Source organism: Pantherophis guttatus, chromosome 1 (assembly GCF_059756535.1).
Source record: "Pantherophis guttatus breed Tessera chromosome 1, ASM5975653v1, whole genome shotgun sequence".
Taxonomy (NCBI): Eukaryota; Metazoa; Chordata; class Lepidosauria; order Squamata; family Colubridae; genus Pantherophis; species Pantherophis guttatus.
In genome coordinates, this window is record NC_142063.1 from 87,984,422 (window position 1) to 87,998,105 (window position 13,684).

At 38.1% G+C, this 13,684-nt stretch overlaps 1 protein-coding gene across 1 annotated transcript in view; it reads left to right on the forward strand.

Annotated features, from left to right (window-relative positions):
- SLC6A5 (solute carrier family 6 member 5) overlaps positions 1 to 13,684 on the forward strand; it is a 74,789-nt gene that overhangs the window by 33,338 nt on the left and 27,767 nt on the right. Inside the window, exons 7-9 of the mRNA XM_087882800.1 lie at positions 2,374 to 2,506; positions 4,926 to 5,060; positions 11,013 to 11,116. Of these exons, the coding sequence (XP_087738926.1) occupies positions 2,374 to 2,506; positions 4,926 to 5,060; positions 11,013 to 11,116 (372 nt within the window). The remainder of the gene's footprint in view (positions 1 to 2,373; positions 2,507 to 4,925; positions 5,061 to 11,012; positions 11,117 to 13,684) is intronic.

The following is a 13,684-nucleotide window of genomic DNA, read 5'->3' on the forward strand; positions in this document are numbered from 1 at the left end:
GGAAAATCATTCAGATAACACTGGATGCAGGACTAAACAGTCCTTTTTATTTATATATACACTCCTCAATCAATATGTTAGATGGCCTAGACATTGGTATTTCAACATAGATCTCTTTAACATTTATATTTTATTGTGTTTTACTAATCTAGGTGAAATGGTAACAAATAATGCTAGTGCCATATGCTGAATAAATAAATTCTCAATCAATAAAACAAGTGAAAAGAATATTGCAATTTTTTCTATATGCTTTTTCTCTAGTTTTGCTGTATGATTTTTTTTGTATATCTAATCTCTGTTTATATTGATTAATATGAAGTGATGCTAATATTTGGACAAAGGTTATTTAATGATTGCACATGTGTCGGCAAAACAAGTTATGGTTGGCATTCAGTGGTCAGAATATTATTTTAACTAATGTGGCCACATTTCCTAAATATTGCTTCAATGTTAATTCCATAGAGCAGGGGTCCCGAACCCCTGGTCCACATCCCGGTACTGGGTTGTGGCTTATTGGAAACTGGGCTGTGCAAAAGGAAAGCTTCATTTATGCAAATGGTGTGCATACACAACACTATCCCCTCTTCGCCTCTGCCACCCACTGCCATGGTCCACAGAACCTGAAAGATTGGGTACCACTGCCTTAGAGCCAAAGTAGTACTGGGTATTCCTGCTAGATGTAATGTATATTACTTGGGGAGGAGTTGGGTGAGGAGTGGTAGACGTAAAAAACAGTTGAATTTGCAAAGTACCTTGCCCCTATATTGAGACTCAAAAGCCAGAATTAGTTATATCCAGGGATGGGCTGCTGGGGGTTCACAGGGGTTTGGGAGAACCTCTAGCTAAGATTCTGAGCAGTTCGGAGAACCCCCAAATCCCACTCCTGGCTGGCCCTACCTCACCCACCCCTCCTAGGAGTCCCCATGCGGCCCATTTTGGATGCAGGTAAGTGCAGGGTGTGCATGGAGGCTCGGGGAGGGCGAAAAACGGGCCTACCAGAAGTAGGGCCTCCGGACCCTGAGGAAGCTGTTTTTACCCTCCCAGAGGCTTGAAGAAAGCCTCTGAAGCCCGGGGAGGACAAAAACGCCAGCCCTGCTGTGGTGCTGACTAGGCCACGCCCACCATGGCCATGCCCACCCAGCAACTGGGCAGAGAACCCCTTGCTAAATTTTTTGAAGCCTACCCCTGGTTATATCCTTAGATATATCCATGATATTTAAACCAGATTCAGATTCCAGAGAGGTAGTTTGGTATAGTGGTTAATGCGCGGGACTGGAAACCACAAGACTGTGAGTCCTAGGCCTCCCTTAGGCATGAATGCCAGCTGGGTGACCTTGGGCCAGTCACTCTCTTTCAACCCAGCCTACCTAATAAAGTTGTTGTGGGGAAATTAAGAGACAGGAGTATCGTGAATGTTCACCACCTTGACTTTACTATATACCATATATCTATATTGAAATAAAAATCTAATAATTGTAATTGTGGTAATTCTAAGAGATTTTGATCTCAAAATATTTTGGAAACATGTTACAATACATCATTGAGAATCTACTTGTATTTTTCGTAATAACCTCTTGGAAAAATCTGATAGATTATATTGTTAGGCTACAGTAATGGTAGAGAAGAAGTGTTTTTTCCCTCTACCACCGGATAAGCTCAATAATTAGCTTTTAGTTTGATTAGACTTATCATGAAATGTTCTTTACGGCATTCTGTCTCCGAAACTTTCATTGCACTCAGCTTTGGTGTATATTAAAAACAACAGCACTGTGAGTTTGGAAGAAATTAGCTTCTCTTAATTACTTCTATATTGCAAAGCAGCCAGAGTTTTGGTGGGAGTCATAAAATCAACTCATAAAATTTCCAAGGTTTGTTGGAATACATCTGAGTAAATTCCAGATTTAGATCATTTTAATACATTTTCTACTTAGGAAAACAGCTCATACTCAGTAATGAGATCTGAAAATGATAGAGGAATCTAGTCACTGAAAAAGCGACTTCATGCAAGGCTATAACCTTTGTTTATGTAATAGTTAAATCTTGAAAGGTTCTAATAATTTAGATAGTTAGAGTTTCCTTTCCCTTCCCTCTCCTCTCCCTTGCCCTGCCCTCCCCCGTCCCCTCCCCTCCTATCTCCTCCCCCTTTTGTTAACTTTTTACAATGGATATTAAATGATAAGATAGATGTATCTTAGAAGACAATGGGACTTCGTAAGTTGATTTTAATGGCTGTGAAGTGTTCTCTGCTTTTATTTTTAAAAAATCATAATGAAAAAGTAAAAGAATAGAATCTTAAATGCACAAGCAACTATAATTAATGCAGATGCTAGGTATACACAAATGGTCATGACTTACTGACATTTTGGCTCTTAGGTACTTTGTGTTGAAGATTTCTGCAGGAATTGAATATCCTGGTGAAATCAGGTGGCCTTTGGCACTGTCTCTCTTTCTAGCTTGGGCAATTGTCTATGCTTCCCTGGCTAAAGGAATAAAAACATCAGGAAAAGTAAGAAATTATTTTAGACCATTTCTAGCTTTAATTCAGAAATGAATATATTTTGCAATACCAAAATCTAAGCATTACTGGAATGCATAATAGCTTTTTGAGAAATGTTGGAGCAACTTAATACCTGCAGGTGTGTACGGTAGCTCAAGAAAAGCTAGTGAAATATTTTTCTTTGATATGCATATTGGTTAAAATTTAAGTTCTCATTTTTCATACATGGCCTTTTCATGGCATGGCTTTTTGATTCCATTGGCTTTCAGGAGGAGTAAATACAGGAGGTTATATATTGAAGAGAAATTTGCTTATCGTATGACTAAAGAATATGGTAAAATATGAATTTGGGCAACAAAGATTAGCTATCTTGGAAAATCAGAATATAATAATGCTATTTTATAGAGGAATAGAATAAAATGCTATTTTCTAGTGTTTTACAGCTTAGGTGTCCTTATGTTATTCTTAGGTAATCATAGTCCAAAAATCATAGTAACTATGTAACGAGTACCTATAATGCTAATAAGGATTAGCTCTCATCTTTTCTGACAAGGTGTTGGTTTGTATCAATCCCTAGTCAAGAACTACCCAGTTGAGAATCACACATATAAATAACTTGTTCTCTGTGCCAGCCTGCCTCCTTTTTAGGCTAGAGTAAATAAAAGATATGTGTTCTAGTATTAATATTGTTCAATTATTTGTGTTAACAGGCTTTGTTAAAAAGAAAAGGGAGAGGGGAAATACACATGTATTCTAGGGGTGGAAACTAGTGGCTTCTAAGATGTTATTAGAATAAATTTTTATCGTCCTTGATTATTGGCCATTATGGCTTGGTTTAATGAATGTTAGTAGAAGAGCATGGTGGTTCATGAAGTTACAATGCTGGGCTGACAATTGGCAGGCTTACGTTCGAGATCCAGTTGTTATGCTATGGGATGAGGTGAGCTCCCATCACATGCTGCAGCTCCTGCCAACCTAGCAGTTTGAAAATGGGTGACAGCGAGTAGATAAATGGGTACCACTTTGGTGGGCAACTTCATCCTTGGGGCAACAGTGATGTCACCAGCAGATACTTTCATCATGGAAGCGCTTCAGTGCCACTGACACAGAAGTAGTAGTAATATGAATGTTAGAATTTAACAATATGTGGAGAACCACCGTGAAACCTGTCATGCCATCTGCAAGTTTAATTCTTAAAGACAAGTATCGGTTCCCATTTCAGGGTCCTGAAAGTTATTTTTGGTTTATTTAGACAAGATAGATTTTTGTTAATGTGGGTCTTAAGTCCATTTTTTTCTCTTCTATCAATCTCTATCAGGCACAAAAGATCACCCTCCACAGTTGAGGGTCCAATTAAACTAATTTATTGTTATTCATGCCTAGCACAGAAATATTCTCAACCAATAGTTAGCACTGCTTAGAGTTAAATAAGGGTCAACGGAATCCAAAGGAAGTTGAATTTAATTTAGATCTGACTATGTAGGGATTCTAGGGTGATCTCTTTTTTTAACTCCACCCCCAGGCTCTGCCACTCCTTCTCCTACAATCTCATCAGATTAACACACTCTGATTATTTTATTTCTCCTTTGGCAGTGCTGAAATGGTACCCCAGAGTTTGCTACTGGATCTACAGAATGTTCCTCTTTTTTTTAGCAATCAGTCTTGATTACATTTTGTTTTGGAGACAGGACCATCTAATCATTCAGGAGGGCATGCAATGGGGGACAAAAATGGCCCTTTTGTAATCACAGAGGCAACACCGAGTTCCTGAAGACAGCATTGGTTTTCTGGTTGCTTGATGTAACAGAACTTTTGGAGAATGTGTTTTTTTATGTTTAACTTTTATGTGTGGAAAAACATTTGCTGGAATAAAAACCACAACGTAATTTATGACGTAACTAAAAAAGACCTTAGGAATTGACTATTTTACACTAGTCACTTCTGTTCCAGAAAACTGACAACTCTGCAATTTTCATTCTTTTGGCAGTCATAGTGTAGAGAGAAATGTATCTCTAATATACTAGCATTTATCTGCAGGGATGATATTCCTTTAGAGAATAGATATTCTCTAGAGAGAGACATGCAGTTACTTTTTGCATTAATTATCCCCAAACATTGCTATTTTATTAATTTAGGGCTTTGCATACATCATACCATTTTAGCAAACCATTCTATTATTTTTATGTTTATATTCCCATGAGCAAATGTCACCGACAAGTTGTGCAACACTTTACTGTGAACAGTAAGCCAGTGATATTACTTTTATTTTTTCCATGGCTGTTTTAATTTTTTACATAGAACATTTTTTCTATGTAAGCTGCTGAGAGTGACTTAGACTGCAATAGCATGAAAATATGTGTAATTGTAAATACATTCTTACAGTGTCAATCAGAATGAATAGTTATATTATCTGTTTATGTTTCCGTAGGTGGTATACTTTACTGCTACATTCCCATATGTAGTGCTTATCATCTTACTTATCAGAGGAGTTACCCTGCCAGGAGCTGGGGCTGGAATGTGGTACTTCATCACACCTAAATGGGAGAAATTAATTGATGCTATGGTAAGCTATAATACTATAATGGAATAAAGCCACATATAGAATTAATTTTGAGTAAGAAAGCATTATGTTTATGTCAGATTATTTTCTGTGTTTGTTTTGACCATGCTTGTACAGTATTTCTTAATTTTGTATTTTTCCCCATTTGTCTGTCATAATTTTAAAAGAATAATAATAAAAAAATAAATGACAGCTGTATTTATAACATTATCTGATAAATGTTATTGGCTCCTTCAGGACAATACTTCATTTGCTTAAGGCATAATATCTGTTCAAACCATGATGACTACAGCATGGCTGTGAAGATGCCAGGTTGCCTAAACTAAGATTCACCTTACATATTTTGTTGTGCATTGGATCCAGAGTAATATGTGAAAAAGTAACTTGGTATAAATCTAACAAAGTGCTCTTGAATTCAACATGCACTCACCTATCCTAGAGATATAGGTAAATCAGTTGGAAGAAAATTCCACAATTAGATGAAGAGATGTAGTAAACATATGTTATAGGTATGTTAGAAGAAAATTATATTTTCCAGGAGTGTACTTAGCTCTAGTTGTGTACACAAACTGTTCCATAATTGGAAATTGCTATTGTGTTTAAACTTGATTCTAGATCTGTAGTCCTAAAAACTGACTTAGAATTGATGCACTTCAGAATGGAGATCATTTCATGACAGTATAATCATGAGTAATGCAGTTTTTTGCTACTCTTACTCACAATACTAATTTTTAAATGACAATAGATGTCCCACTCAAAAGAGGCTACACAAGCAGGTAGAGACACCCAAGAGAAGACATGGAAACTAATATAAGAACAGGAACATTCCAAATGTTTGATGCTTGAAATAAAAATTACAGCTATGAGTTTACTTTCAAATTGTAACCAGTCAGTAGTTTGAACAATACTTTGAAAAAATATGAATTTTGTAACATAATGAATACTTGTTATGTGACTTTAGCTGGTTTACTTTGTGGACTTTTCTAAGTTTTTCTAGCTTTTTAAAGCTAAAACCCCTGGTATTTGGTATCTGTTTATTCCATTTATATGATTTGAATGGCTGCCTATTTCACACCAGTGATTCTGGACAGCATATAATGCTAAAACCATCAGTTAGAACAGGGGTGTCAAACACAAGGCCCGGGAGCCAGATCTGGTCTGCTGGATGCTTAAATCTGGCCTGTGGGATCGCCCTGGAAACAGCAAAGGACTGACCTGCAGTGCCTCTGCCAGAGCACTCAGGCTACCAGAGGGCCCCCCAACATGAGTGACATCGAGCTGGCCACATCCACCCTGGCCACCCTGGCCACATCAGGCTACCAGAGGGCCCCCCAACATGAGTGACATCCACCCTGGCCACATCCACTTGATCCTCCCGAGGTCAAACACATATCTGATGCGGCCCTCAATGAAATCGAGTTTGACACCCCTGAGTTAAAACAGCAATCCAAATAATATTTGTCTTAGGCGGTAATTCCCTCACCCCAAGTAGCTAGAACAGATGTTAGATAATATAATATTGCTCTATGAATTTATTTAGATTCAAAGCTTAGAGTCTGGGTTATGTCTTGTGCATTAATTTTGTGAGACTGAATCAAGCCATCAATATATAGCTACATGAATTTATATTATTTGTGGCAGGGAGAACCTTGGACTTTCCCTGTTTTTCCTTGTCTTTTCTCATCTTCAATGTCTTTAGAGATGCTATTGTAACAGTGTCTCTTCTAATAACTCTTTGAAATTCTGTATAAATTCCCTTTCTGGATTTTTGTCTTTCTTGGGTTTGGCTTCTCTTTTCTTCTTGGCAATTTCCACAGCTTGTTCTGACATCAAGTTTGATTTCTTCTGTTTCTTCATCTTTGGCAATCTCTCTTCACTTTTATTCTTAATGACTTTTTTAAGCTCATTCCACAGTTCCTCTGGTTGTCTATTAATGAGCTTCAGGACTTCAAAGTGATTCCTGATATTCTACTTGAGAATGGTGGGCATATGTTCAAGGTCACATTATGGAACTTGCACATGAGCAGTTTGTGGTCTGTTCATAGTCAACATCTGCTCATGTTTTTGATGTTATAATTGAGCTCTTCCACCTCCTTTAAGCTATAATATAGTAAGTTTTATTTTTGTGCACTCCATCTGTTGTTGTCCATGTATATATTTGTCTGTGTCAAAAGTCCATCTCAATTTGCTGAGGCCTAATATCTCATTCTGTAATTGTCTTTCGGTGTGCGGAACTTTCTTGTATTCATGCTTCTTATGTTCTAGGTTCCTTCCATAATTTTGTCTTTGTAGTTTTGGATTTTCTTTTGTGTGTGGCAGCATCAATAAGTAGACATCTCCAAGGCTTTAATGCAGCCACACCATAAACACCATTAATACTCCAAAAGATCTTCAGTTGTTCCTCATTAGTATGTTGAGTGCCATCCAGCCTGAGAGGCCCATTATCTGACACTATATCATCAATCATTTCATATTTTTGAGTCATGTGACTTGCTTGGTAAAAATACAGGAGTGCTTTATCATTACCTTCCCTGTACATAAAGTGATGCCTTTACTGTGTCACTAAAATAATCATCTGCTTCCAGAATTTTCCTACTTTGCTGATGCCCAATATAGATGCCTGCTTGCTTTATCTGGGCATTATTTGCAGGATCACCTCCTACCGACCTCCCACCGCCCAGTGCACTCACATAGGGCTGCCCTCCTCTAGGTCCCCTCGGCCAGACAGTGTCGGCTGGTGGTCCCCAGGATGAGGGCGTTCTCTATGCTCACACCGACCCTCTGGAATGGGTTGTCCACCGGGCTCTGGACGGCCCCTGACCTCTGCACCTTTTGCGCCGATCTAAAGACATGGCTCTTTCAGCAACTTCCCTTATCTGCCGTGGATTTTAACTTGGGGATTTGGGGATTTTAATCGGTTTTTAATATTATTTAATTTCTATCTATTGTCGGGTTGTTTTATTGTTGTGAGCTGCCCGGAGTCCTACTGGAGAAGGGCGGCATATAAATCTGACAAATAAATAAATAAATAAATAAATCTAAGATGAACTTTGTACAATGAATGATTCTGCTGGGAATGTATACCCTTGGCATACCCTACTGGTATCGTTTGCTCATCCCTTCTAGGAACATCTCCTTACCATGATAAGGTAACACAGTAGGATAGCCTGAATAACCTTAAATAGATACTTGAGGAAGGCTGAAGGCCTGGTTGGTCATTATAACTGATCTCTAGTGTCAAATGAGGAACAATTAAGTATGCTACTGATTATGTCATTATGTCTTAATAATATATAGAAGAGCTACTATAGTGGTGTATAGGAAGCTGGCTTTGAAATTTACATAAGATGTATTTTAAAAATATGCCCACTTACTGGGTACAATTCACAGTATTAATTTTAACTATTAGAGAATTTCTTGATGTGATTTGGGGTCTATGCATCTAAAATATTTTTTCTTCCATATGAATGTTTTTAATTGTAAAAATTGTTTGCAGAGCATATTCTTTAACTCCCACATCCTCTAAAAATTAGATGAGTGATGATTAAATATATTTTCTTCTTCTGAGACTTGTATCTCCCTGGAAATTTTCACCTGGCACTATCTAGATGAGCTTAGGTTTTGGATTAACATTATTTTATTAGTTTCAGCTTTTTATATATTTTTATTGCTGTATCTGCCAAGGTTTTATTATTGCTTCTAATACTATGGATTTTATTGGTTTTATTGTTTAATAACTCTGCATTATGCATTTATAATGGGTGATTGTTTTAATGATTCTATTATTCACTATTGAAACTGCATAATGAAATAAAAATGTAAAAGCAAGTTAGAAGTATGTATCATAATAATATTTCTGTGTGAAAGTAAAACAAGTTATAAGATCCAATCTGGGTAGATCCCTGGGACCAGAGGTTTAATCTTCCAAGCTTTCAGACACATGCTGGAGCTCATCTGCAAGGAACTTCTCTCTAGCAGAATATGTGCTTTGGGCTGTTCTAGGTGTAGTATTTATGTGATGCTTGGTTGTATGCGGTTTTTTTTGATTGGGGTGTTGATGGCTGGTTAGCCGCTGTTTCCTTGTGCTGCCAAGCCTTTGGCTCCAAGGTACATGATAGGCTGATGGTAAATTAGCACTCCTGTTGACTGACAATTTTGAAATTTTGCAGCTACTAAGATTGTTGGCTAAGCAGGGACAAAAATAGCCAGGGAAATTATTGAAGCTTGGGAAATGGGCCCCTTGTCCATCAATAAGAGCCTTGATAGTACAGTGATTTAGTGCACCCTGTTATTAACACAGCTGCCTGCAATTTCTGCTGGTTCGAATCTCTCCAAGGCTCAAGGTTGACTCAGCCTTCCATCCTTTCTAAGGTAGGTGAAATGAGGACCCAGTTTGTGGGGGCAATAAGCTGACTTTGTATAAAATATACAAAAAGAATGAAGGCTATTGCTTAACGCATTGTAAGCCGCCCTGAGTCTCCGGAGAAGGGCGGCATATAAATCAAATTTAAAAAAATAAAATAAAATAGGAATGCTGATTTACCCCCAACTTATCAGATGCTTAGGAAGCCTAGAGCTTGGAAGCCCAAAGAAACAACCAGCAATGACTTAGCTGGCCATTAACACCCCAAACAACAACTAAAAAGCCACATATAACCAGCCACACATAGAACAGCCCAAAGCACACATTCTGCTAGAGAGAAGTTCCCTGAGCAAGAGTCCAAAAGCTTGGAATAGTAAACCTCTGGTCCTGGTGACTAACTCAGATTGGCTCCTGTAACATTATCCTGGGACATATACTGTATATTTGCCTTCATTCATAAAAGAAGTTAACTCCAGGATATATGTTACATACTGGAATTATATAAACATTGGGAGTCATGCATATATCTCAAATTAATTAGATTCCTTAGTGATAACAGCATTTTTGCCTTTTTCTTTACTTTTTCAAGCCGTATGTTGGCTTCACATACATAATCTTGTTTAATAGCAGCAGCTCACATATTTGCAATTAGGTGATATGAGTTTATTACTTTTGGGTGAACTCAAAACTTGTTAACTTTGTATAGCCTGCAGGGATATGTGTGTGTGTGTGTGTGTGTGTGTGTATGCACAGCTATATATATACATACATACATGCATGCATACATACGTACGTACATACATATCAGGAGTGGTATACAGTGGTGGGTTTCCCCCGTTCGCACCGGTTCTATAGAACCGGTAGTAAAACCGGCGGGAGGCCCTGCCCACCGACCCTGACATCATCAAAATGCTTCTCCGCATGCGCAGAAAAGCGTGTGTGTGTGAGAGAGACGCATGCGTGCACATGTGGCCCCACTGCAAACCAGTAGTAAAGTAAGTAGAATCCACCCCTGGTGGTATTCATTTACCTTTGTTACTGGTTTGCAAATGTGAGCGCAAGTGCCACCTCTGCACATGCGCAGGACCTTCTGCACATACGCAGAGCATCAAAAATGGGATGTGATGAAATCTGGCCAGGTGGGTGGAGCCTGCCACCGCCGCTACCGGTTTGCCCAAACTGGATAGAACTGGATGAATCCCACCACTGATACATACATAAATACTTATGTATATTGTCCTCTAGGAGCTAAATATTTCATCACAGTTCAAAATTCATTGTTGTTTTGTCCATTCATTGTTGGCTTACATATCCATCTAGTGAAGTTCATGAAGCCATCAGTTATCAGTGCGGACTAAAGACATCCCTTCTTCCAGATCTGGTAATTCATATCATATTGCTTCATTCAGGTATCTGTTCCTGCAGATTGTTCCTGAATTCTCCTATTGGGGCAGTCTGATACATAGTACTGCCACACAACCTACATATGCATGTTTGATAGCCTTATTTATAATCACATTAACTGTTTTTATTGCTATTTCTACTTTTTTTTAAAAAAACCCTAATTTTCTCTTTTGATCTTTTTTTTTAAGGTGTGGAAAGATGCTGCTACTCAGATATTTTTCTCTTTATCTGCTGCATGGGGTGGTCTGATTACTCTGTCTTCCTATAACAAATTCCATAACAACCTATACAGGTAACTCGTGAACATTCAGCAATGTTTTCCTAATAATTAGATAAATACAGGTACCTCTGGAACTAGGTTTGATATCATCTTTGTTATCTGCATGTATAGCATCAATCTGACACTAGAACTTCAAAGTAAGACTACCAGACATGAGTTGCAAAATCTGGAAGACAGGATGGTACTCAAAAGCTGCATTTAGTGTTGTATGAATATTTGCACTGCAGATCTGATAGCCCTGCTTCAAAAATCATGAGACTTCTGGGGTTAGTGTGTCCTATTTCCTCCTGAATGGCTGTCCTAATTATAAATAGGCTGGGTTGAAAGTAATGTAGAGAAGTGTCAAGAGTCAAGGATAGCAAGCATGAAATATAGCACAAGGATAATCTCTGTTAAAGGAAGCTTTGTAATTGAGAAATAGGTCAGGAATGCTCTGAAGCAGCAAAGATAATTTGTGATTTTCACTGCTATAATTACTGCTCCATTATTTTTACGGTATCAGTAGCCCAGAAATAATTCTGGTAGTTGCATTAATTCCAAATTCAGATAAAGAAAAAAGCCCCCAGTGTCATAAGAATGGAATATTTGATATAATTTAATTGGGAAGCTTGCATATAACTGAGAACCGTTTTAAAACTGCTGAACAGCTGATCCCCCATCCGTCTCTCTGTTCTCTTATAAATTTAAACATTTATATACTTCCCCTCCTGTTTACCCAATTTAAAACCACAAATTAAGAATAACAAGAAAATCCAATAACAGGTAATAGCGGAAAGTAGTACGTGCTCAAGACAGGAATTCCAAGGCCTGTCTGAGTAAATCATTATGATAACAACCATCATCAAATGATAGTTGATGAGGTATTATCAGGAGATAGTAGAACAGAAGACAAAGACAAAGAATTGGAAAAGATCACAAAGCATTCAGATCTGAAAATTAAAATTGTGATGGTCTCAGTGATTATCAGCACACTGGGTGTCATACCAAAAAATCCTGGATACTACTTAGAAAATCTCCATATTGACAAAATTTGCATCTGTCATTTGCAAAGACCACATATATGCAAACCGATACATTATACATTGGGTTCTTGGGAAGAACTCAATGTATATGAAGGCTAACAGCATTTAAAGAACTGGCAGCTGTGATTTCACATTATTGTGAACTAATAATAATCAATTCGGCAATGATATGCTGTTTTGTTTTGCTGCACCAAGAAGGAAAAAACCACCAAACTTTATTTGAATTCCTTATTGCTGTGGGGATGTGACTGCAGATGCATCCAGCATGAAATCATTTGAGATAGAATCAATGCAGGCTTAATGTATGCACAGATGTATGTTTATCACGGCGAAGGGCAAGACAAAAATAATGTATTTATTTTAATATGTTGTTAAAATGTTGACGGAATTAATTTTGTTGTCATATTTCTATTGGAGGAGTATAATTCTATGAGGAATATGGTACATATTTATTGTGTACAGACATGGTATTGGTAAATAGGTGTAGAATTCAGATATGGGGAGGAAAAAGGAAATTTTCATTTCCAATCTATTGTAAATTGATTACTGGTATGGGGGTGGGGGTTAGGGTATGATTTTATGGGAGATTTTGAAGTCCAACTTTTGTAGATTACCTGGGTTGGGACATGGATGGGAGCACTGCATCTCCCTTTGTCCTTTCAGCTAACTCAGCAGCTTTTGATAATATTAGGCATGGTATCTTACTGCACTGTCTGCAAAGATTTGGGGCAATGCTTTACAGTAGTTTTATTTTATCCTCTGCAGATATTTCAATTTGTTCTAGTGCGGGGGTCTCCAACCTTGGCAACTTTAAGACTTGTGGACTTCAACTCCCAGAATTTCTCAGCCAGCAAAGCTGGGAGTTGAAGTCCACAAGTCTTAAAGTTGCCAAGGTTGGAGACCCCTGTTCTAGTGGATAGATTGATTCAGTGGTCTCCCACTTAATAGAGTACTACAAGGGTTTGTCCTTATCCTCCCATTTTCTAACAGCTAATGAACCTGTTGGTGCAGACCATCCAGTAATTTGGGCTATGGTATCAGAAGAATGGTGATTATAATCGTCCTCTGTGGGGGAGATGCTAGTGATATAATGTCCTGGGACCTGGAGGCTGTGAAGGTCTGGATAACAGGCTTTTCCGGCAGGCCTGAGGCCATTGATCTCACTGTTGCAATCTTGCAAGTTCCGGCCATGAATGGTGTGCATGGGCTTTTAATTGTTTTAAATTTTTTTTAATTTTTTTTATTTTATTTTGAATTTATATACCGCACCTTCTCCCGAGGGACTCAGGGCGGTGTACAGCCAGCTAAAAACATACAATACAAACTTTAAAAACAATTAAAAGGATATATATTAATTTGGCCCCAATTTAAAATGACAAACCAGTTAAAAATGTTTTTAAAAAATGTAATGTTAAGCCAGCCCGGCTTGCTGGAAAAAGAAAGTTTTAAGGGCACGGCGGAAGGCACCAAGGTCTTGAATTCTCCTTATCTTTGGGGGCAGCTGATTCCAGAGGGTAGGTGCCTCCACAGAGAAGGCCCTCCTCCTGGGGGTCACCAG